At 43.5% G+C, this 25088-nt stretch overlaps 1 protein-coding gene and 1 long non-coding RNA gene across 5 annotated transcripts; one reads left to right on the top strand and one right to left on the bottom strand.

The window, feature by feature from the left end:
* Nucleotides 1–1580: 1580 nt before the first annotated feature.
* LOC121136933 lies at nt 1581–2679 on the bottom strand. The gene is made up of 2 exons (XR_005874123.1): nt 2547–2679; nt 1581–1870 (listed from the first exon to the last, which is right to left on the bottom strand). It is a non-coding gene; the product is annotated as an uncharacterized LOC121136933 (long non-coding RNA).
* Ccdc190 (coiled-coil domain containing 190) lies at nt 1868–8441 on the top strand. Of its 4 annotated transcripts, none has more exons than XM_021227946.2 (4): nt 1868–2034; nt 2410–2647; nt 6610–6733; nt 7468–8441. In XM_021227946.2, exons 2-4 carry the CDS (start codon nt 2452–2454, stop codon nt 8006–8008), a joined length of 861 nt encoding a protein of 286 aa, XP_021083605.1. In that variant the 5' UTR covers nt 1868–2034; nt 2410–2451; the 3' UTR covers nt 8009–8441. The 4 variants fall into 4 exon arrangements, with proteins under 4 accessions (XP_021083605.1, XP_005071537.2, XP_021083604.1 ...); XM_005071480.4 differs by having other exon boundaries at nt 2388–2647; nt 6613–6733; XM_021227945.2 differs by having other exon boundaries at nt 2388–2647.
* The last annotated feature ends 16647 nt before the right edge of the window (nt 8442–25088 follow it).

Below are 25088 nucleotides of genomic sequence, written 5' to 3'. Positions count from 1 at the left end.
CAATCTTTCATGCAGGTCAGACCTTTCAAACAGCCTGTGCTCCAAGGGTATGGAGGAAGAGGAGAGAGGGTGATGTCTTGCCATTCTCCTCCTCCCATTGTTTGAGTAGAGTGGGGAACATCGTGCATGGGTTTGTATGTGTGTGTGCATGCGCATGTGTATATGTGTGCATGTGTGTGTGTTTGTGTGTACATGCATACATATTCATGTGCACATATGCAGAGATCAGAGATAGGCATTAAATCCCTTCCTCAGCAACCTTTTGCTTTATTTTTCTCTCACAGAACCTTGAATTCATTCATTCAGTGAGGCTAGCTGGCCAGTGAACTCCATGGATCTCTCTGACCCCTCCCTTTCTAGTGGTGGAGTTACAGGCATACACCATACCCAATCTTTTTACACAGGTCCAGACTGATGACCTCATGCTTGTGTGGCAAGCACTTGACTGAGCCATGTCCTCAGCCCGAGCATGCTCTTTTTTGTGCCTCCATTCCCTTGTGTTCCTGACCCTAGCCATCAGGTCTTGTTTCTAGCATTGCTGCTGCATCTGGTATGCGGGGCTTTACTCTTTCTCTGCCACTGTTCTATTCCTTGTGCTTATGGTCACCTCTGCTTTAAGATGTGTGACTTTCTGGAGGAAAGTCATCTTCACCCAGACGCCCTCAGGCTGGGTCATGCTTCCATATCCTCTCTGTTGAAACATTTCTCCCCCCACAGACAGCAATGCCACAGGCACAGCATGGTTTCTGCTCCCTTGTATGGAGTCAGTGTCTCCAAGGCACTCTCATCAGGACCAGAAGACCACGATGCACACCACACTAAGGGCCCTTGGTGTGAGTAGTTTTGAAAGCTTCTCTCCCCATCGGCACTTCCTCAAGATGGCACACAAATTTGCCACAATGTCATCAGCTCTGGGGGGCAACAAAAGTATGGAGTGACAGCTATTCTGTTGCTATGCACTTTACCAGTTTTCCCGATGGGCAAGTGGACTGCCAGTCTCCCCTGGGTGGCACCCCACTTTCTGTAGCAATTGTCTGGGAGCCTGCACGCTATTTGTCTAAATCCTGGAGATGAAGAACTCACAGCATGGGAAAGCTCTGAGAAGACATCATTCCCCACCTAGAGACTGAGAACGGGCCCTCCCTCTCTCGAATTCTCAGTAATCTCTTTATAATAGTTTGTTTGCCGGGTGGTGACTGTAGTAATAGGGGCTGCTTAGCTGCTTTTCATAAACTCTGAGGGGATTAGTGGGCCCCAGTGTTGACAGCTGTCTTTAGACTGTGAAATATTACTGCCTCATATTTTCAGATGGATCCCCAAAGAAACAGTAATAGTCCTGCCCAGTATCTTCCTCTATAACCAGTAGCTCAACTCACTCTGCTACAGGTATCCAAACACGAAGACAAAAGTTGTTTAAAAACAAATCACTTCATCTAATGCTATGTCCAATACTTGAAAATCTAAATAAACTTTGAAATGCACTAAAGCAGAATAGAAGCCTGGAAACACTTGGCATGGAGTGCAATAATGTAGAATAAGCAAATTAAAAGCCCGTTCTGAGCAAAAAGTGCAGTCACGAGTGGAGAGACCTGGTACTTTCTTTTGGTTTCCAAGAAGCAGGAGAGAGGGTGGGAGATGGGAAGAATGACGGTGGGGGAGGGGGTGGGAGAGGGGAGGGGAGAGGTGCAAGAGAAGAGAACTGTGACAAACAGTGAGGGACTCTTTGCTTTCATTCTTGGCTCCCATGGACACGAGGGGCACTGCAGGCTTCTCTGGGGAAAGCTGGAAGTTGGCAAGCTTCCTTCATTCTCCAAACACGTTTGGCCTCTTCAAGAGGGACTGGTACCCATGGCTCGAGGAGGCAGCATTCCTGACCCGAGAAGAAAGCAGAGAGGTCTCAAGTGTTGCCAGCGTTCCACCAGCAGCCCTCTCCCAAGGTCCCTCCTCCTCTTTGCAGGGCTCAGACATTTAACGAAGAAAAAAGAAGACTTAGCCTACCGCTAAGATTTTCGTGGTGAGAACCTGGGTTTGCAGGTGAGTGTTGCCTACCTTGTTCTTTGGTGATGTTTCAGTCTCTAGAGTCTGAATCAAGCTGACTTAAAATAGCCTCTTAAATGCAGCTGCTTCGTGTCTGACCACATTCCCTTCTTTAGAATTAGTCCTTCCACTGAAGCCTTGTTGGGAGCAACCCACTGCTACCCTCACACATTCTGTACTGTAGCCCTGAGGGGAGAGACTCAAAGGAGAGGAAAGGTGTGTCCCTTCCTGGGAGCGGTACAGGAGTTAAGGGTGTAGAAGTGTGGGTTTGGATGTTGTGACTTTATCTGCATTAGTAGTTTAATAAAATTAGTTTTCACGCTAATTGGTGACCAATCACCGGAGGCCAGCATCTTGGCCTTGCTCTTTTAGGTTGTAGTACCTGGAAGATACTTCCTTCACTGTTTCCAACCCATGAAGAGGATGGACAGAAGCGTGGTGAGGGGACCACTGTATAAGCAGTTCGACTTGGAGAGAAAGAATGCCCGGCAAGCAGAAGCTAGACTCACCCTGAGACTGCAAAGGCTGGAGGTCGTCTGCCTCTATCACGTGAAATCGCTGGCCAGGGAGCAGAGACAGCTTCAGAAAGAACTACAGCGGCTGCAGCAAGGTGAGGCGCTGTCCTAAGGGGCAATCTGTCCCCGCTTCCGGTCCTAAGGACACTGCCCTAGCTTCCTGTAGTAAGGAACAGTTTACACCAGAGCTTGGCAGTGGGAGTATAGCAGTCTGGATCTCACTGGGGGAAATGAGGTGTTTGTCTCACGCCAGGGATAACCAGCAGAACAAGTGCCTCTGGACTTAAGCAGGCCTAACCCACCTGTCCTGCAAACTCCACAGCTCCTCCTGCTTCCTGGTCCTCGATCTCCTTGAGCTGACTTTCTCCAGGCTTCTTCAAGGCCTTGTTTCCAATTTGCTCTCCCCCCTCCCCCGCCCTTACTCCCCCCACTCCTGGCCTTTTTGATTCTTCACACCTCCCTCTCTTCAATATCAGAGCTGATTTGGTTTGACTCCTTTATCGTCGCTGCCTTTCTCTTCGAGATCTAGCTGCCAATTATTGAACTGCTAAGGTATAAGTCACTTCCCTCGCCTGTTTTATGAAAGTAAGTTATAAAGAAAAGCTTTCTCTGGGATTTTGACCTCTGACGAGGAATACGAGTGACAATGCGCATCTTGTTAAAACTATCCGAACTTCCAGTGAGACTTTGGCACAAACCTAAGCACAAAGCCTTTCTTAGATTTGACAGCTTTAATGTACTCAGGTCAGCTAGCAAGGTTCTTCCAGACTGAACCCTCTCCTGCTGTCTTGTTGGAAACGGGTTCAGCTGTGTGGTTTGTGGAAACCAGTCCTCCTCATGTTGCTTGTTGTTGCTTTCGTTAAATAATTAGGTTTCAACATTCCTTCAGAATGATATGGAGTCGGTAAACTCAGCCTCTCAGGACATCCCTCCTGACTTGAACCAGGTGCCGGAAGTCAGGAGCGTGTTCTGGGTGGGATGTGACCCGTTCAGGAGGAAAGTCAGAAATGACATGCTTTAAGTCAGAACCTCCTAGGCCTGCACAGTTTCTACCCCAGACACACAAAGCAAAAGCAGCGTCAAAACACTGGCAATCTTTCTAATTTTCAACTTTTTTCTAATTATGAAATGGTCTGAACTAAACTCTGTTTTGAACTCCCCTGTGTACAGTGAGCGGTTAAGCCAACTGAGTAAGAACGACACTGGAAAGGCATCTTAGAAACCAGCTGGTTGGTTCTCACGTTGATTCTCAGAAAGGAAAGCTGAGAGCAGGCGTTCATGCTGGGGGCAGGGAGGTATACATAAAGGCAGGCCCAGAACTGTGGTGGCCCATGCTGCATGGGAGCTCATCTCAGTCACAGGTGTGTGCAAAGGGCCAGGACCAAGAGACAGACAACTTCAGAGGTCAAGGTCTCCAGGTTCTGCATCTCACACTGAACAGCCAAGTCACGGGAAGGAGAAGGAATGATCATATTTCTTCTTGGTGTTCTCTAGATGCTGTATATAGCAACAGTTTCCAGTAATTTATTAATGGAACTATTACCACTGAGATGCAACTATTGGCCCGTTAGTGGATTGCTTCCCATGCATATTGTCGGCCCTCATCTTAGAGAGTAGGATCAGTACAAAGAAATTAGGCTCGAAATTCAGTGTTCTTTTCACTGAAGCTAAGATGGGTTATTACAGGTCCCGTGCTTTTGTTTGACTGATTGGATGGTAGTTTGGCTGGTTGCTTGGCTGGTTTGGTTTTTTGGGGGTGTTGATGCTGTTGTCATTGCTTTTTGTTTTGAGATAGAATCTCTCTACATAACCCAGGTTGGCCTAAATCTCAGAATCTTCCTGCTCCAATCAGTGTTACCCTCCTGCCTATGGGTCAGGCTACTCAGGGGCTGGGATGGACATTTGGACAAATACGGTCTCTTCACTTTGAGATACTTGTGTACACTATCAAATAGCTGAGCTTTTATAAGGCTGGTTACAAGGAAAAAAACTGTGCTTTATAAGCCCCATGAAATTTTTAAATGCTAAAAATGGGGTCATTCACAAAGTAGGAAGCGGGCACCAGAAGCCTCCTGCACCTGTTGCAAGGCTCTTATGAGAATTTCCCCAAGAGATGGTGTGTGAGCAGAACCTAGAAGAAGAGTGAAGTGATGTGGGAAAAGAGGGATTGCCGGGAGATGTGTAGCAGGAGATCATTCCTGGAAGAAAGAAAGAGTGTGTACAGAGGGATAGCAATGGGTGTGGTTTGCCAGAAATAGTTCCGTGCTGCTGAAGTGTGTGTGAACTTGCAGAACTTGCCCTAACCAGGCTTTGTCTCCAGACACAGCTTCACAAGGGTAGATCCTACCCTGCAGGGTCTGGGTGCAGGGAGATTCCATATTCACATTTTAGAGCGATCCCTCTGACTATAGTGCTTCTGAGAAAACAGCTTAGGACATAGCCAGAGTAGAGCTGATAGAATTCCAAATGCAGGCCTTGATGTAAAAACCTAAACTAGAGCACTGCCAGGAGGAAAAAATGGGGAGGCCAGCTTTTCAAGACATTTGGAAAGAAGAATCTTCAGGTTTCCATGACTAATTATACATCAAAATAGCCCCAAGAAGATAATAAAGAAAAAGACTCAAAGGAGTGATCAGATGAGTCTCATGTGATATCCATGCCCCTTGCGTGGTCCTCTACCCTTGTTCCCACTGCCTCGTACATTCTAATGCAATAGGGTGCTTTGGGAGGAGGGGGGTGTCCTGGGTCTCTTTGCTGGTGGTTAGGTGTATGTTTCGTTGTTATTCTTGGTTAGGATTGTTGGTCTGGATTTAGTGGAATGGGAATCAGTTGGCCCTAGAGATTGAAGTCAGGGCCTTGTGCATGCATAGTGAGCCATCTACCACTAAACAACACCCCTAGCCTTAGCTACGTAACTTTAAGTGAGTCCCATCAAAGCACAAAACAATGCAAAACTTTCCATCCCAAACGACTCAGTCTCAAATGCCTTGAAAACGAATAGAGCCAGTGTGCTCTCTTCAGGCTATGACTACGAGAGACCAGAACATTAACTGGGAAAGTGGAAAGACCACCTACTCATGGTCTCTGGCCATTGCAAACCCTTGCCATGGGTAGAAGGAAGGCATACAACTGTAGTAAACAGACAAAATGTTCCCACCCAGCTGTTTTTTTTAAACACTCGTGCTTGCCAAGTACAACATTCAAACAAAGCCCACTAGGGCTGGGGCAGTTGCAACATCTGATCTTGGTGTCTAAATCCTCTCTGACATGTTCTAGGCAAACAGCAGCAACTACAGGAAGCTTTGTTGTTTTCATACATTGCATCAGAGGAGGGCAACTTGTGGTGGGGACCCAGGATCTTCATGACTCTCTGAAAGCCCAGCCTTCACTCTCCTCCCCTGTTGTACTCATTTTCTAGGCTGCACAGAAAAGTACCAAAACCCACACAGCTGGGCCATAGACCTTCGCTGTCTCACCTCTGAAGGCTCAAGGTCAAAGTGGGAGTGTGAGCAGGGTTTCCTCGGGTGTGAGGCAGGAGTAGGCTTTCTCTTCAGTGTGTAGGCCGCAGGTCCCTTCACCCTGCCCTCTTTGCCTGTCCGGTCCAACTGCATCACAATGGTCAGGACCCACCATAAACGGCCTCATCTTAATTGAATCATATCTATAAAGTGCCTGTCTCCAAATAATGTCACAATCTCAAGAACTAAGGGCTAGAACCCCAACAAATGAAATTTTACACAATTCAGTCCACATTAACTCATTTTAAGCTTTATTTTATTTGTGTGCACATGTGTGTCTGTGTGCATGTCTAAGTGAATATGTGTGTATTGTGAATGCAAGTGCTGACAGAGACCAGAAGAGAGTGTCAGATCTCTTGGAGCTGAAGGGAAAGGTGTTTGTGAGCCATGGATGTGGCTGCGGGGATCCGAACTCTTGGTCCTCGTGGCTGAGCATTGAGCACTCTTAACAGATGGGCCATCCTTCTTATGGCTGAGCATCCGGCAGTCTTAACAGATGAGACATCCTTCTACCCCATGGTTTGTTAATTATCCCATAGCAGATATCATCAAGAAAAGGTTCTCCTCTCATGGGGAGAGTGGAATTCAGAAGAGACCAGGAGATGGTGTCACGTTCTCACCACAAACAGGACAGAGGCACATGGTCCCGGAAACTAAAATTAGGTAAGAAAATGATTAAGTGTTTGGATTTATGCTGAATCCCACTTCCCAAGCTTTAAAACATTCCTCTCCATCTGAGGAGAGGCTGCCTTCTCCATGGTGATGTATTAGCTATGATTTAATAAAGATTGTCTGAAGTATCAGAATGCAAGGCCAGCCACACTAGTTAGCTATAGAAGCTAGGCGGTGGTGGTATACACCTGTCAAGGCCACACTGAGCTACATGAAATTGATCCAGCCTGAAAGAGAAACAGCTCACACAATCTCAGCACTTGGTATCCGATGCCTTTAACCCCAGAATTTGAGAGGTGTAAAAGGAAGAAGCAAAGGATCTCATGAGGGAAGTAGTCTCCAGGCACACAGCAGACAGGACACCTCTTTCAGCCGGAGGCAGACATAAGAGCTTTGCTTCTCTGATCTTCATCTTGAAGCCTGAACCCCAGTATCTGTCTCTGGGTTTATTTTTTTTCCTGTTACATCCTTCCTAGAGAGATACACCTCTGCTCCTCACCCTCCGCCTTTCTCGCCCATGTAACCACCTCAGTTGAAGACACACACGCACGCACACACACACGCGCACGCACACACACATGCACACACACACACGCGCACACACACACACACACACACACACACACACACACACACACGTCGTCTAATGAATGGAAAGGCCTACCTGGGAGCCCCTTCATTTTTCAAAGACATTTATTTCTTCCTTTTCACCTCCCCTACTCCAGGGTACTGGCAACCAACATGGCGCAAGAAGTTAAAACTAACGTTCAGGGGCCCTCTTTTCATGACACTGCCCCCAAAGACGCCCTAAGAAGTCAAGAGCACCTGCACTGTCAACGTGACAGAGCCAGCTGCCACAAGGAAGAGAAGTTACAAACCTGGGAGGGAGAGTCTGCCAAGCCACTTGAGGGCACGGATGTCTCTGTCTCATGTCATGGCCAAGAGGTCTCCACCAACAGCCCTGTGTCCCGCCCAGATGGTGACAGGGGGTCAGCATCTGCAGATGTGACCAGATCAAAAAATGCTAGTCAAAAGACACATGGGGATGCTGGGGACCAAAATGCCCTGAGCTCTGGGGATTGTGCAGGCAGCTCCAAAGGCAGTTGCACAAAGCCAACCTTCCTAGAGTTGTTTGCAAAGGCCAAAAATGCCCACTATCTCCGCCACAGGGTGCCCCCTGAGTCTGAGAGATTGCTTAGCATCGGGGAGATATTTGGACATAGAGACTCCTCACTACTCAGAGAAGGGAAAACACTGTCCAAATAGCACCAGGTTCCTTCCTCCATGGCTGTGTAATGTAGCCTGGCATGACAACTATGGAAATGCAACCCTCAAATAGCGGTAGTAAGCAATGCACAGAAATAAACAGAAATCCATGACAACTTTCTTTTGCATCCTTAGGGCCTCCTGCCCTTTTATATGATCTTTCTCATAATAAACTTTCTTGTAATAAAAGCTACTATGAAAGGGAAGAGAGGGAAAATAATGTAAAAAATAGTTTAGATTGAGAACCTGGACTTATTTTAATGGAGACAGTCTTGTTTGTCCAAAGGTTCTTCTCATAGTAGAGGTGCGTACAGCGCCACCTGCTGGTCAGATAGCATAGCTAGTCGCCTTGATTCTTTTGGGGTTTGCATGGTAACCCAACTGAAACTATCAATAGGGACATAGTCTCCAAATAAAACCTGCTCTTGCCTCAGTTCCATACTCTTTTTTTAAAACTCCTTCTTCCCTTTTTTCTCTTTCCTTCTTTATCTCTAACTCCCTCCCTTTCTCTCTCCTTCCCTTCCTCTCCCTCCTTTCCTTACTTTCTTTCTGCCTTTTCTAGTAGTTGCAGCTGGATTTCTCTTTCCCCATTTTAACCTCAATACCAAACGTTTTGGGATCCCAATGAGAGAAACGAATCTGTGTCCTTTCCTCTCCTCCCTAATCATAATATCTTAAAACTTCCAGCACACAATCGGCGTTATACCAGGTGCAGTCAATAACCAACCGTCTCGCAGTGAAAGGATAATTTCCATTTAAAAATTATTGTTTTACGCTAGTGTGGTGCCGCAACTTTATAACCCCAGTACACCAGTATTTGGGAAGTTGAGGCAGGAGGATTGACAAAGACCAGTGTGAGCCACAATGCAAGGCTCTGTCAAGAAAAACTCTCTTAGACAAAACAAAAACCACTGTTTTAAGTAAGTAGATCTGCATAATGTTTGGACCACTGTAAATTGAGTAAACTTTGTTTCCCACCCAGATGATCAAAATTTCACATTTAAAACATTTAATACATCATCATCAAACAACAGCTCACTGTTAACATGCTTTAATCCTATTGCTCACTGAACTCATACCAAAAAATTGTCACTTTTGTCATCTAATCATCATTTACAATGACTTCATCAGAAAACTAGCTTGTAGTTAGAAATACAAGATCAAGTAGCAACTGTTAAATTCAATATTTCAACCTTATAGCAAATTTGGACACCAAAAAATTAAATTCAAGTCCTATATATTTATCTTTGGACTTTTTTATTTACTTTGAATTAAAAATTTTTGAGACAGAGGTTAAATTGTGCTGTCCTGGGCTGGCCCTGAACTCCAAGGTTCAGTGACCCTCCTCCCTCAACCTTCTGAGGAGCTGGGATTGCAGGCTCTTACCGCCAGAACCTATTTACAATTAGGCAAACATATTAGTTGTAGTCTAGCTTGAGGCTATCTTGAAGAAATAAAACTATTTATATCAAAGATGATAAAGGACCCAATCTTCTAATACTAAAGCTCCTAGGGATTAAATTAATTTGAGTTTAATGACAAAGTATGAATTAATTGCATTTACTTTAATAACACAATTTAATTCCCATTTGAGATGCCTGGTGTTTAAATTCATAACTCATAATAGCTCCCATTTTCCAGCATCTCCCGCTGTCCCAAACTTTCCACACAGCATACCAATTCAAATTGCTCCTCAGAACTCCACAAAGAGTTTACTTTTAGTCCTTGTCTTACAGATGAACAGAGCAGAGTGTGCCCTTGGTCTTCACACTGTCCTCTGTCACACTCTCTCCATCTACCTCACTACCATCTAGCTGAAGACAAAAGCTTGGCTCAGTCTTGCAAAATTCAGTTGTTTTAACCCAGCCTTTGGTTGTCAATGACAAAGCAATAGTTTATAGTAGAAGAAACATGAGAAATTTCCTTTCAGTGTGTTCTCTAGTGGAGAAGGCAGGTCATGGACAAAACTGTATGGCTCACAAATTATTTACACTGGATATGAAGGTAGATACTTCCAGAATAGAGGGCCCCCTTTATGAAAAGCCCAAGTATAAGGGAGAGATGTTGTGTCTCCACTCCCTAATGGAAAAAGCCTTCCCCTTCACTGTATTACCCAATTGCCTTCTATGTGGGGTGCATGTATTATTACCCAAATGCCTTCTATGAGGATGTCAACTCCTTTCTGCTTGAAGGCAGAGGCATCTGGACACTTGGAGGTGATGACTGGGCTTCTCTGCTCCACCTGCTCTAAGCTGTAACAGGTGCTCCATCAGTTCTTTAAGAAAGACTTAAAGCTGATCAAGAACCACAAACAGTGGCACCTAAGGAGACTATGCTCAGTGGATAGGGAGCTTACTGTGCAAGCATGAAGATCTGCCTGCAGATCCCTGTCATCCACATAAAATGCAGGTGTGACTGAACACACCTGGAATCCCAGCACTGGGGAGAGGTGGGGCAGAGACACCTAGATCCCAGGGGCTCGCTGCTCATCTGGTCTGCCAGAAATGGCAAGGTTCAGTGAGAGACCCTGTCTTGAAAAATAGAGAATCGGTCAAGGAAGGCGCTGGACATCCACTTCTGGCTTCCATCCTCTCCGGCCTGAGTAAGCACATCTGCACACAGGTGAATGAATATACACAAAAATAGAAGGTTTAAAGCAAAAATGCCAGGAAGTATCAGGACAATAGTAAGTGAAACTGATGACAGCTACTGTCGGAGAAAAGTGGGAGTTATTCTGCTTCCACCTCACCAAGCTGGGACTGTCCAGTGTCAAGGTGGAGAGGCAGATGCTGAGTTCCACTTACTGCCAAGGTTATAGGAGTTATCAGCAGTTCAGGGTTGAGGCCAGCTGTGCCTATGTGAGATTCTATCCCAAGAAAGTTCCTTGCCCAATATTACAAAAAAATATTTATTACACAGTCCTCATCTCACTTGTAGCTTCGAGTACGGATCACTTGAGATGCCTAGGAAACAGTCCTACCTGACGGGGCATTACACGAAACACACCCTAAACTTCCCCCACCTTCCTACTGCTACTGTGAACATGTTTCTGCTAAGTGTCCTGGAGCCATCAATGGATTAGAGTGTAAATCAGCTTTAATAGAATTAGTCATGTGTTTTTTGAATGACTTGAGTTTAATTCTGTAAAAATTGTTGCATGGAATTGAGCAACAAGGAGATCTAACCAAACTCTAAATAACACATATCCATTTGACCCATCCTGACATGATCACTGTCATTGTTGTGGTCACTGAAGAGAAAAATTCTCTATTCAAAATTTAATCTGTAATAAACAAAAAGTGTGTGCAAGCTATGTAGGCTACTTCACCGGGAAACTTAATGTATATTCTTGCCGAGGACTCTTTGCCTCCTTGCTGGGAGGAGACAAAGGATGTTAACTAAGATGGCCACACTGACTCCTACTGCTGGTGAGGGGAAGACAGCAACCAAGTGCATTCCTGCTGACCTTCAACTATTTCCTTCTTAGCTTCCTCTTGACCTCTAGAAAATAGGAAGCTATGATGAGAATCCCCGGTGTGTCTGGTGATGGTTCTGTAACTTTTAAACTTAGTTGTACATGAGGCTGGTGACTGATCAGTGGTTAAGAACCCACGTAAGCCATGGGAGATCTTTCCATTTTCTGATGTCTTCTTTAATTTCTTTCTTTAAAGTTCTTGTTATACAGGTCTTTCACTTGTCTGGTTAGTGTTACCCCAAGGTATTTGTTTGTGGCTATTGTAAAAGGTGATATTTCTCTGATTTCTTTGTCAGCCCATTTATCATCTGTATGTAGTAGCACTACTGATTTTTTTTAGTTGATCTTGTATCCTGCCTCTTTGCTGAAGGTGTTTTATCAGCTGTAGGACTTCCCTGGTAGAATTTTTTGGGTCACTTATGTAAACCATCATATCATCTGCAAATAGTGAAAGTTTGATTTCTTCCTTTCCAATTTGTATCCCCTTGATGTCTTTTTGTTGTCTTATTGCTCTAGCTAGAACTCCACGTACAATATGGAGGAGGTATGGAGTGGACAGCCTTGTCTTGTTCCTGATTTTAGAGGAATCACGTTGAGTTTCTCTCCATTTAGTTTGATGTTGGCTATTGGTTTGCTGTATATTGTTTTTATTATGTTTAGGTATGTTTCTGTTATCCCTGATCTCTCCAAGACCTTTATCATGAAAGAATGTTGGATTTTGTCAAAGGCTTTTTCAGCCTCTAGTGAAATGATCATGAGATTTTTCTTTTTCAGTTTGTTTATATGGTAGATTACATTGATGGATTTTCATATATTGAAACATCCCTGCAACCCTGGGATGAAGCCTACTTGATTATGGTGGATGATTTTTCTGATGTGTTCTTGGATTCCATTTGCCAGTATTTTGTTGACTATTTTTGCACAATATTAATGAGGGATATTGATCCATAGTTCTCTTTCTTAGTTGTGTCTTTGTGTGGCTTGGGTAGCAAGTTTATTGAAACCTCATAAAAAGAGTTTGGCAATGACCCTCCTGATTCTATTGTGTGGAATACTTAGAAGAGAATTGGTATTGGCTTTTCTTTGAACTTCCGGTAGAATTATGCACTGAAACCATCTGGGCCTGGGCTTTTTTGGTTTGGGAAACTTTTGATGACTGCTTGTACTTCATTAGGGGTTATAGGTCAATTTAAATTGCTTATCTGTCCTTGATTTAATTTTGATAAGTGATATCTATTCAGAAAATTGTCCATTTCCTTTAAATTTTGCAATTTTGTGGAGTACAGGTTTTCAAAGTATGTCATGATGATTATCTGGATTTCCTCAGTGTCCATTGTTATGTCTTCCTTTTCATTTCTGATTTTGTTAATTTGCATGTTCTCTCTCTGCCTTTTGGTAAGTTTGGGTAAAAGTCTGTCTATCTTTTTTATTTTCTCGAAGAACCAACTCTGTTACATTGATTGTTTATATTGTTTTCCTAGTTTCTACGTTATTGACTTCAGTTCTCAATTTGATTATTTCCTCCATCTACTCCTCCAGGGTGAGTTTGCTTCTAGAGCTTTCAGTTGTGCTGTTAATTCTCTAGTGTGATTATTCTCCAATTTCTTCATGTGAACACTAAGTGCTATGAATGTTCCTCTTAGCACTGCTTTCAAAGTGTCTCATAAGTCTGAGTGTGATGTGTTTTCATTCTCATTGAATTCTAGGAAGCCTTTAGTTTCTTTTTTATTTCTTCAAATGACTCAGGAATGGTGCAACTGCGCATTGTTCAATTTCCATGGGTTTGTAGGTTTTCTCCAATTTGTGTTGTTGTTGAATTCTAACTTTAAAGCATGGTGGTCTGATATGATACAGGAGGTTATTCCAATTTTTTAGTCCCTGTTGAGGTTTGCTATGTTGCCAAGTATGTGGTCGATTTTAGAGAAGGTCCACGTGGTGCTGAGAAGGTACATTCTTTTGGGTTTGGATGGAATGTTCTATAGATGTCTGTTAAACCCAATTGAGTCATAACTTCTATTAGTTCCTTTGTTTCTTTGTTAAGTTTCTGTCTGATGGTCCTGTCTAGTGGTGAGAGTGGGGTGTTGAAGTCTACAGATTCAATGCAATCCCCATCAAAATCTAGCACAATTCTTCACAAACCTTGAAAGAACAATACTCAACTTCATATGGAAAAACAAAAGACCCACGATAGCCAAAACAACCCTGTACAATAAAGGAACTTCCAGAGGCATCACCATCCCTGACTTCAAGCTCTATTATAGAGCTATACTCCTGAAAACAGTTTGATATTGGCACAAAAATAGACAGGAAGACCAATGAAATCAAATTGAAACCCCTGATATAAATCCACACACCTATGAACAATTAATATTTGACAAACAAGCTAAAATTATACAATGGAAAAAAGAAAGCATCTTCAACAAATGGTGCTGACATAACTGGAGGCTGGCGTGTAGAAGTCTATGGATAGATCCATATCTATCACCATGCACAAAACTTAAGTCCAAATGGATCAAACACCTAAACATAATTCCAGTCACACTGAACCTCTTAGAAGAGAAAGTAGGAGGTACCCTTGAACGAATTGGTACAGGAGACCACTTCCTGAACATAACACCAGTTGTAACTTGTAATCTTCCTGGCTAGCCACCTGGGCCCTGCCTCAGTTGCAGACCCCAAATAAGACACACAAGACACTATATTAATTATGAAGCTGTCAGCCATTTGCTTGTTTCTTACTGGCTAGCTCTGACTTAAGTATTTAACCCATAATTGTTAATCTAAGTTTCTCTTACCGGAGAAAAGGGTCCAAACCTCTTACTCCTCTGGCGGCCTACATTGTGTCTGCCTATGTCTTTCCCAGAATCCTCCTTGACTCCTAGTCCCACCTATCTTGCTTCCATATTGGCCAACAGGGCTTTATTCAAACCAATCAGACACATTTTTACAGAATAACATCTCCCAATAACCAATAGTAGAGACACTGAGATTGACAATTAATAAATGGGACCTCCTGAAACTGGGAAGCTTCTGTAAAGCAAAGGACACAGTCAACAAGACAAAAAGGCAGCCCTCAGAATGGGAAAAGATATTCACCAACCCCACATCTGACAGAGGGCTGATCTCCAAAATTTACAAAGAACTCAAAAAGCTAGTCACCAAAACACCAAACTGTAAAGGGCAGCTTTTCCTTGTTAGCCGCTTTGGTTTATCCCCCACCAGCCGCCTGGGCTCTGCCGCGTTGTAGTCCCCAAATAACACACAAGACGCTGTATTAATTATGAAGCTGTTGGCCTTGCTTGTTTCTTACTGGCTAGCTCTGACTTAAGTAATTACCCCATAATTGTTAATCTAAGTATTTCTCTTACCGGAGAATAGTTCCGGGCTTCCTACCCCATGGTGGTTACATCTCGAACTCCCGTGTTTCTCCTTCCCAGAATCCTCCTGGACTCCTAGCCCCACCTATCTAGATTCCTATTGGCTCAACAGTACTTTATTGACAAATGTACACGACTTCCCCCATCACCAAACAATCCAATTAAAAAGTGGGGTACAGAATTAAACAGAGACTTCTCAATAGAGGAATCTAAAATGACTGAAAGACACGTAAGAAAGTGCTCAACATCCTTAGCCATCAGGGAAATGCAAATCAAAACAACTCTGAGATACCATCTCACCCCTATCAGAACGGCTAAAATCAAAAACACCAATAACAGTTTATACTGGAGAGGATGTGGAGAAAGGGGAACACTCCTCCACTGCTGGTGGGAGTGCAAACTCATACAGCCACTTTGGAAATCAGTATGGCGGTTCTTCAGGAAAATGGGGATCAGTCTACCACAAGATCCAGCAATTCCACTCTTAGGCATATACCCAAAAGATGCACATTCATACAAGAACATCTGTTCAACTATGTTCATAGCAGTGTTATTTGTAATAGTCAGAATCTGGAAGCAACCTAGATGCCCCTCAACTGAAGAATGAATAAAGAAAATGTAGTACATTTACACAATGGAGTACTATTCAGTGGAAAAAATGGAATCTTGAAATTCGCAGGCAAATGGATGCAACTAGAAGAAACCATCCTGAGTGAGGTAACCCAGTCACAAAAAGACAAACATGATATATACTCACTTATATATGGATTTTGGACATAGAGAAAAGGAATACCAGCCTACAATCCACACTTCCAGAGAAGCTAAGAAACAATGAGGACCCTAAGAGAGATATATATGGTCTCCAAGAGAAGGGGAAAGGGACAAGATCTCCTGAGCTAATTGGGAGCATGGGGGGAGGGGAGAGGGAGTTAGGAGAAAGAGGAGGGAAGATGAAGACATGAGGGAGTAGGAATATTGAATCAGGAGAATAGGAGAGCAAGAAAAGAGATACCATCATAAAGGGAGCCATTATAGGTTTAAGGAGAAATCAGGCAGTAGAGAAATACCCAAAGATCTACAAGGATAACCCCAACTAACATCCTAAGCAACAGTGGAGAAGCTATCTTAAATGCCCTTCTCTGATAATGAGATGGATGACTACCCTATATGCCATCCTAGAGCCTTCATCCAGTAGCTGATGGAAGAAGAAGCAGAAGCAGGCACCCATAACTAAACACTGAGGTAAACTCCTGGAGTCCAATTGCAGAGAGGGAGGAATGGTGAGTAGAGGGGTCAAGACCAGGCTAGCGAAACCCACAGAAACAGCTGACCTGAGCAAGGGGAGCTCATGGACTCCAAACTGATAGCTGAGAAACCAGCATAGGACTGATCCAGACCCCCAGAACGTGGGTATCAGTTTGGAGGTCTAGGCAATCTATGGGGCCTCTGGTAGTGAATCAGTATTCATCCCTAGTACACGAATGGACTTTGGGAGCCCAGTCCACATAGAGGGATGCTCTCTTAGCTTAGACACACGGGGGAGGGCCTAGGCCCTGCTCCAAATGATATGACAAACTTTGAAGATACCCCATGGAAGACCTCATCCTCCCTGGGGAGCAGAAAGGAGTTGGAATAGGGGGCAGGGGAGGAGGGGAGGGAGAGTGTACTGGTATTGACATATAAAAGAAGCTTGTTTCTAATTTCAATAAAGAGAGAGGGGGAGAGAGGGAGAGAGAGAAAGAGAGGGGAAGGGAGAGAGGGAGACAGACAGACAGACAGACAGACAGACAGAGAAGAACCCACATACTGGAGAGATGAGCTCTCTGCCTCTTCTCCCTGGTGAAAAGGAAGCTTTCGCCTTTACCCCATCTCCTGATTGCTCAGAAAGGCCACAGTATGTGTTCAGAATCTCAGAGGTGGCAAGCCTCAGAAGCAGGGTGAAGCCAGGGCACCACCCTCTGCACAGCGCTGCCACAGCCACCTGTCCCAGCAGGCTCAGAAGGTCTGTCTGTACCCAGCCCGTCAAGTGCCTCCTGAAGCTGTGGAGGCTGTGGAGGGAGCCAGACAACAACAGACATGGAAGCTGGGGGTATTGAGCAGGTTCCTGAGAGAAAGAGAGAAGGTTTGGACTTAGAGAGGCAGGAAGAGGTTTTAAAAATATATGTAGAAGCTAGAGAGATGACCTAACAGTTAGGAGCACTGACTACTAGAGGACCAGGTCTCTATTCCTAGGATCCACATGACAGCTAACAACTGTCTGAAATTCCAGTTCCAGGGGACCCAATTCACACACATGGGGCACAGACATACATGCAGGCAAAACACCCACACATAAAACAAAACTTAAAAAAGTAAATAAATAAATATAGTTTTACATCTGCATGGTGTTTTCTTTACTCTCTGTTTCCTTGGGGAATATGACCATGCCGTGCACTCACGCATGAGAACTCACATGAGCGCGTGTACACACACACACACACACACACACACACACACACACACACACACCACTCTCTTTAGGAATAAAAGTAAAGAGAAGCACCCAACAGTTCCACAATGGTTCACTATAGAAGTTCACACCCGCAAAGTAGTGTCTTTCAGCAAACTGGTGGGAGGTGGTTATTTTAGGACCTGTGGGTGAATGGTAATCCTAACACAGTTTGGATTTGGTTGCTCTTGCTACACAGCCCAAGCTAGTCTCAAACTCAAAGTCCTGCTGTCCAGCCTCCTGAGTGCTGGCTTATTATCCAGTCACCATTACATTTGGTGACCAGATTTTTTTTTAAGTTCCATAAAATTTTGCCACAGGTTTTGCCAGTGTTTTCATCTGGGTCCATCTGAAATAACAGTGTAAGTCAGGTCCTAAATGTAAAGGAAAATGGGCCAGGTAAGATTTGTGTGCTTGGAATAGATATATAGGAAGAGAACAGACCAGAGCAAGCCTGGCAGCTTCTCCAGGGAGGACACAGGACAGGTTAGCTCACTGCTGATGCCATCCCCCAGAAAACCAGCCTCAAGTGAGCATACAGCCCACAGGTCTGAGCTGGCTGTCCCTAGTAGCAGGTCTGAGCTGGCTGTCCCCAGTAGCAGGTCTGAGCTTGCTGTCCCCAAGAGCTTGTCTCTGCAGCAGAAGCACTACCTATCGGTGTCCTGTTAAACAGTGAACAAAAACCCTGCTGTGGTGAAAGTCCAGCAGGTGCCCCAACCACCAAGTCAAAACTTCCATAGTTATATTCACAGCATCAAGGTGGGTGTCTCTTCCTCATAAGGACCAGCATATAAGACAGACTCTTTCACTATATGAGGCAGACACCCACTTTCCTTTCACCTGGAAACCAGCTCTCCTGAGGCCGAAAGTAGTTCACACACAGGAGGGTGTGCCCCAGATCAGCGATCAATCCCCTGGGTTTGTCAGCTCACTGCTCACCCTTGCTCCGCCATTTTATCCAAAGTATCACACAGATAAGCAAAACAAAGTAATGTTCGGGGACAGAAAGATATCTTAGTATCCACCTGGGTTTTTGCCTAGGACCCCAGAATTGGTAGAGGAGACAAGGTTAGTCTGTTCAGCCCCAGTTCAATTATGTGAAATGACTTCCTAAAAAGAAGTAGAATATGAAAGTATTTGTTTTGGGTGAATTTTTATCAGCTAATTTTGGTTTAGGATGGAAATGTTCACAATATACGTTCCAATGCTGCCCCCTAGTGGTATCGATACCCACTCAGGAAGAATTACCTTGAGAGCCAAGAAGTTAGCTATTATGCTAACATCATTTCTCAAAGGGTTTTCCAAGAAATCTTGCTAAGTGCTATTAGAAAAAGACCTTGAATTGAAGTGGGTCTGGAGAAACCTGAGTTAGATAATTGGAATCAATGTCTCTAGATGGGGCTTCTCTTCAGTCTTTAATATGTTAATATCAAGATGAGCATCCAGAGGGGAAATTAAATGAAGCTGAATTACCCCAAAGGATATAGCCATGGAAATTGTCCATAAATCATCTCCAGCAGCTATGGTGACCCACTAAGCACACTTCAGAAACGTCATCATGTAATAAAAGCTGGATTAGGATGGGTATATATATGTATATGTATATATATATATCATAAAGATCAAATAGTCAACAGAGATCCCATACATTCCACAGGGTAATTTTCCTTTGCTATTTCCCTTTGCTATTCCTATGGGTATTCCCATGAATACACACACACACACACACACACACACACACACACACACACACGTGCATACATACCCATGCAAATGTGGCCATAACCCATTTAAAACTCATAGAGTAAACGAGACAGAAATGGTGAGATAAGGAAACAGACTGCTCCACTGCTGTCACTGCTGCTAGTGGTGTCAGGGGTCATCTTCACTTCGTTTGACAGGTGAGAAATCTGATGGAAGAGATTTGAACTCTAGGATCCTGTGCAGATTCTGAAGAGGCAACAAGCAGAACTGGGGGTCCAGTCTATTTCCGATCAGCTCCAAGGTCCATTTACAGTGTCAACGACACCTCTCCTCCTTCCACAGGAGAGCTAACAAAAGAAACAGTCCCTAGTCTGAGGCTCCCTGTCCTGGTGAGGTCGTCTTGCTCCAGGTTGAAAGTAACCAGCAGGGGATAAGCTCAGAACCTGGTAGAGGTCAGATAACAAAAGGCTTCCTATTAAGGTTGCTGTGTGGCTTCTCATCTGAATGAGAAGGCTTCTGAGAATGAGAGGAAACATTACTAAAAATAAACTGGCACAGAAGGCAGAAAATGGACAAACCTGGCTATATGTGATGCCAAGGAGCCTGGGAAGCCAATGCCAGGGCTGGAAACAGGGCAAAGTTGTAGACAGAGTAAACAGAGTCATCAAATGTTTGCTAAGTTATTAGTATATGCAAGAAGCCATTCTAAGCACATTTCACTGAAACTGGAGATCTCTTCGGTGCTACAGCATATGCTATGTGTCCACTACATGACAAAAATCTGTGATATGGAAGAAAGACTCCTGCAAAGAATTGCCTGACACACATCCCTGGCCAGCTACTCTATATTTGCCTTTGATATGGCCAGGGAAGGGAAAACGATCTCAAGGCAAAATACCCATTGCACTGACCTAGGTGAATGCTTAAAGTGTTTAAGGCACAAGAGAAAATTGGAACTGAATGTTCAGTATGAAATATTCTTCCTGGATCTCATCTTTCCAGAAAGTTCTCCCTAGGAGGAAATTTTCAACCTGCATAAAATTTATACTGGTGGCTTTTGACTGTTTGTTCCCACACAGAGGTACATCTAGGGGCTGGGGACGTGGGTTGGTTTGTAGGGTGCTTGCCAAACATGCACAAAGCCCTGGGTCCCAGTTCATCCTTGCATAAACAGGACATGGTGGCATACATCTCCAATCCTACCTCAAGAGGTAGATCAAGAAGATCAGAAGTTCAAGGCTATTCTCAACTATATAGTAAATTTGAGGTCATCCTGGTATACATGAGTCCCTGTCTCAAAAATACATAAAATAAAGTGACTTGTCAATTGCTTCAGTGTTCTATAATGGTTTAATTTTCAATAATTTGCTATTATTATTGTGGTGTGTGTGTGTATGTATGCTCACATGCCATGCTTTTTTGGCATGCTACATGTGTAGGGAATCACAGAACTACTTTGTAGAGTCTGTACTGCCTGGTTTTGTGTGTCAACTTGACACAAGCTAGAGTCATCAGAAAAGAAGGAGCCTCAGCTGAGGACATGCCTCCATGAGATCCAGCTGTAAGGCATTTTCTCAATTAGTGATCAATGTGGGAGGACCCAGTTCATAGTAGGTGGTATCATCCCTGGGCTGGTGGTCCTGGGTTCTATAAAAAAGAAGACTGAGTAAACCATAGGGAGTAAGCCAGTAAGCAGCTCCCCTCCATGGCCTCTGCATCAGCTCCTGCCTCCAGGAGCTTGCCCTGTCTGAGTCCCTATCCTGACTTCCTTCAGCGATGAACAGCAATGTGGAAATGTGAGCTGAGTAAATCCTCTCCTCCCCAACTTGCTTTATGGTCACAGCAATAGAAATCCTAACTGAGACAGAATCTGTTCATCTTCTTCCACCATAATGTAGATTCAGGAGATTGAATCAGGTCCTCAAGCTTGCATTAGCAAGAGCCTTTACTGGTTGAGCCATCTCTCTGGCTTATATAACGAATGGTTTAATTTTTGATGACATATTTTAATTATTGATTGTAAAGAGAAGCCTTTCCACCAGCCTGGTTGCAGAGCCGCATGTGTCCCAAATAAACACACAGGAGGCTATATTAATTATGAAGCCGTTGGCCTTGCTTGTTTCTTACTGGATAGCTCTGACTTAAGTATTTATCCCATAATTGTTAATCTAAGTATTTCTCTTACCGGAGAGGTTTCCGGGCTTCCTACCCCATGGTGTTACATCTTGACTTTCTGTGTTTCTCCTACCCAGAGTCCTCCTGGACTCCTAGTCCCACATATCTTACTTCCCTATTGGCCAACAGTGCTTTATTGACAAATACACAGGACTTCCCCCATCATCTCCTTTTCTGTCTAAACAAAAAGAAAGGTCTTAACTTTAACATAGTCAAATTATATATAACAGAACAGTTATCAAGTAAGAACACAGTTACAACATTTTGTCTATCAACATTCAGCAAGATTTAAAGAAAATATCATCTATCCCATCCTTGTGAGTCCAAAGTCCTATATGTAGCTTATCTTTTATCATAACTAAGGAAAACTATAATTATAACTATCTGTCTTCAACTCCATCAAAGACCACAGAAGGATAATATATAAACACTAGGATTGATAGAGACATCTTGCTACCTGGACAGTCACCCAAAGTTCCTCTGTAACGTTGGGGCATCCATCTTCAGCCCATAGGCCACAATGTATCCAAAAGATTTCTCAGCAAAGCAGGAAATTTCAAAACTTTCCATCTGCATTGGCAGTCTGTCAGTCATTTCTCTGTGTCCTGCAGAAAGTCTCGTAGACTCTTCCATGAAGCAGGAACCCTGTAAGACTGAGTTCAGCAGTCACTTTCCTGTGGGTCCTGCATGTCCAGATTATACAACAACAGTCAAGCAGTACAGGCAAGAGCAGTTTCTTGCCCAAATGGCTAATCTTGCCATGTTGAAAGCAAACTCCATAACAAGTTTCTTCGATGCCCATCTTCCTCTCAGATGTAATTGGTGCTGCCAGGAGCAGCCATTTCTCATTGTCAAGAAAAACCCTAAACCATTTTAAATGCCATTTTCTGAAGGTCTTTGAGAGGTTTGAAGACTGTTTATCTATCTCAAATATATTTCTGTATATCTAGAAAACCTAACTTACCTAACTATAAATTCTATTATAAGTAACTATCTATAGTCTGTATTCAATTATGCATTACATTTTAAAAGATAAGTATAAGCACAATATTTAATCAAGAGGAGAAATATACACATCACAAAATTGACCTTGAATTTGTATCAATAAATGAAAAACAATACCCATACCATAATTCCCCTTTTTACCATTAAAAAGAGATTGGTTGTGATCATTAACCAATTATAAACAATCCCATTTAAATGAAAACAAAGGTTAATTATCACCCTCTATTTATATATGTTGTATATGTTTGAGTTTGTATCAAATTTAAATCTTCTACTTAGACTAAAAAGGGAATTGTAGGAGTGAACCCCACAAAGCTATCCACCCATGAGGGGCGGGGACATGTAAACTAACACAGGTAGATATAAAAGGAAGTGAAAGGAAAAGAAGCCTCCCTTTTCTCTTGGAAGCCAGCCATGCTTCTAGCTCCTAGCTTGTGCGACTCTCTCTCTGGTAAATAAATATATTGTTTTCCTTATAGCATTGAATATCCTCTTTAATTGATAATTTAAAAACACTTATTTTACATCTTAATTTTAACTTGTTAATTTAAATTAATAATCAGCCATAAACATAATAGACACTATGTATGATTATTGCTTATAATTATATATACTACATGTGATTATATCTTATTTTGCTCTAATTTATTTCAACATTACCCTCAGTTTTGTATTAACCTTGGTTGTAGCCATTTAAGTGAAGAGTAGGAAGAGGTGGTGTAAATGATAATGTCCCAAATTAAAGACTCCATTGCCTCTGTGTGCCTGCTCAGCAGTGAGACCCAGAAGGTAGCAAGAATTTCATGACCTCTGGAAAGGAACGGGTGACTCACCTTGGACTCAATATCACAGCCCTTGGAAACTCATTATTTATTAATTTTTAATTTATTTTAATAAACACTGAGCACATAACCATGGCTACCATGCTCCAGATGCTATGGTCAGGATTTCATAAATATCAATCCAGGACTCACTTCTCAAAGGGGAACAAGCCTCATCTCGGGGAATGCTCGGGAGGGCTGAGAAAGCTGCATTTCCATCTTCTGTTTAGAACCAACCTAGTTGAGGGAATTACGAATGAAGACTCATGGTCATGTAAGTCAGTACTAGATGAAAAGTAACTGAGCAGAGGGACGGTAGCTTCATGGGCCGTGCACTATAACCACACCTCGAGTTCAGTTCAGGGGAAAGACCTTCTGGAAGGGACATCTGAGTTGTTTAAGTCTGATATTCTGCTTCTAGGAACCCCGACAAGACCAATAATGTAGCCTCTGTAGGAATGTTCTAGTTCCACTCTCTATCAGAGCCTTTATCAGCAAATTCTTCAGAAGGAACATCCTACCCGGACTTCATTCTTATCTCAAAGGTTAATTCCCACCACTAACTTGATTAGTTGAGGAAGCATCTAGGCATCAATGAGACACACTTGGGTGTGATAATAGGGCTTTCCCAGAGAGGTTTAATTGAAGGGAGAAGCTCTGCTTTGAATATAGATGGTGTCTTGATTAGGATTTCTATTGCTATGAAGGGATGCCATGACCTGGGATGGTACCATGCACAATGGGCTGGACCCTTCCCCATCAACCACTAATTAAGAAAATGTCCTATAGGATGCCTACATCTGATCCTATAGAGGCATTTTCTTAATTAAGTTTCCTTCCTCTTTAGCTTGTGTCAAATTGGCATAAAAATGTCCAGCACACTCATAAATACAAGGATTAGGCCTCATCACATAGTAGGCTGAAGGCACACCCAGGAGGGACCAGCTCCCGGTCCTGTTGAGGCTAAGATTCTGGCTAAGGTAAATCTGGCTAAGGATCTCCTGATGTAGGTTTGGTAGGCTTAAACCCTGAACATTGAGCCTGGTTGGGAAGAGGCATTCCCCCTGAGGAGCAAGAGGTCAGGACATGGAGCAGGTCCAGCTATGAGTTCTATGCTTGGAACAGCTCATGTCACCAACTTGTCATTAGACAGAACCTGATGTGGACACTGGGTACCACAGGCACGGTCTCAGAAGGAAAAAGAAATGAAAACTTTCCAAATGGGCATAGGCACAAAGAAGGAAGTTCCCACAGCAAACGCAAGATTATAGACTATAGATTTACAAGATGGGATGCCTCATTTGCTACATTTTGACAGAAGATTGGCTTAGCCACGCCTTCCTCCAAATGGAGCAAAATGCCTGATTGCTCTGTATGTTAGTGCACACACCCCCTGGTGGGGGCGGGGACAGACAGGAAACCAGATGCCAGCCACACTGAAATCCCAAGGTTTTCTTTCTTCCTTCTCCTTTTCATTACCTACTTTCATGTCTCTGTTACTGCAAAGTCGTCCCCCACAACCCCTTTTGGTTTTTGTGATTGCAACAAGGGGGGCCTGGAGCTTGCCCTGAATGATTGCTGTAGGGAAATGGGTTTGTGGTTTTTATAGATTTGGGTGTAAGGCTAGTGCTTCGTGTAGCCTGTAGCTTGCTCATCCTATAGGCTCTTTACAGAAGGGACCCTGAGAAACCTGGGGTTGGATCAACTCACCCAGAATGCCAAGGGAGCAACAATGGTGTAACTGCAGTAAGAGACAATCACAGTACTTCAGGGAGCATCTCCAGGCAGCTGAAGGAGAGGCCAAGACATATACAGCCAAAGACAACAGAGGATAAAATTGCTGGACACAAGGCAAACCCTTCTCCAAATGAGATCTACTTGAGCAGCAGAATAGGACCTGGGAGCATAAATGGATTTTCACCCCTCACCTATTAGGAAAGTACCTGGCCATCATTCCCGAATCATTACTAAGACTTGAGTCTGGAGGGACCGAATTCCAAGTTGACCGTGGAGTGGGACATAGTGGGGAAGGAGC

The sequence above is a fragment of the Mesocricetus auratus genome, unplaced genomic scaffold, assembly GCF_017639785.1.
Source record: "Mesocricetus auratus isolate SY011 unplaced genomic scaffold, BCM_Maur_2.0 Super-Scaffold_100676, whole genome shotgun sequence".
Taxonomy (NCBI): Eukaryota; Metazoa; Chordata; class Mammalia; order Rodentia; family Cricetidae; genus Mesocricetus; species Mesocricetus auratus.
The sequence above is the reverse complement of the archived record's forward strand: the minus strand, read 5'-3'. Positions and strand labels throughout refer to the sequence as shown.

Coding starts and splice junctions, on each gene's coding strand:
- Ccdc190 (XM_021227946.2), top strand. CDS start 2,452: ATGAAGAGGATGGACAGAAGCGTGGTGAGGGGACCACTGTATAAGCAG. Junction 2,648..6,609: donor ACTACAGCGGCTGCAGCAAG/GTGAGGCGCTGT, acceptor ATTATCCCATAG/CAGATATCATCAAGAAAAGG. Junction 6,734..7,467: donor GTCCCGGAAACTAAAATTAG/GTAAGAAAATGA, acceptor CCCCTACTCCAG/GGTACTGGCAACCAACATGG.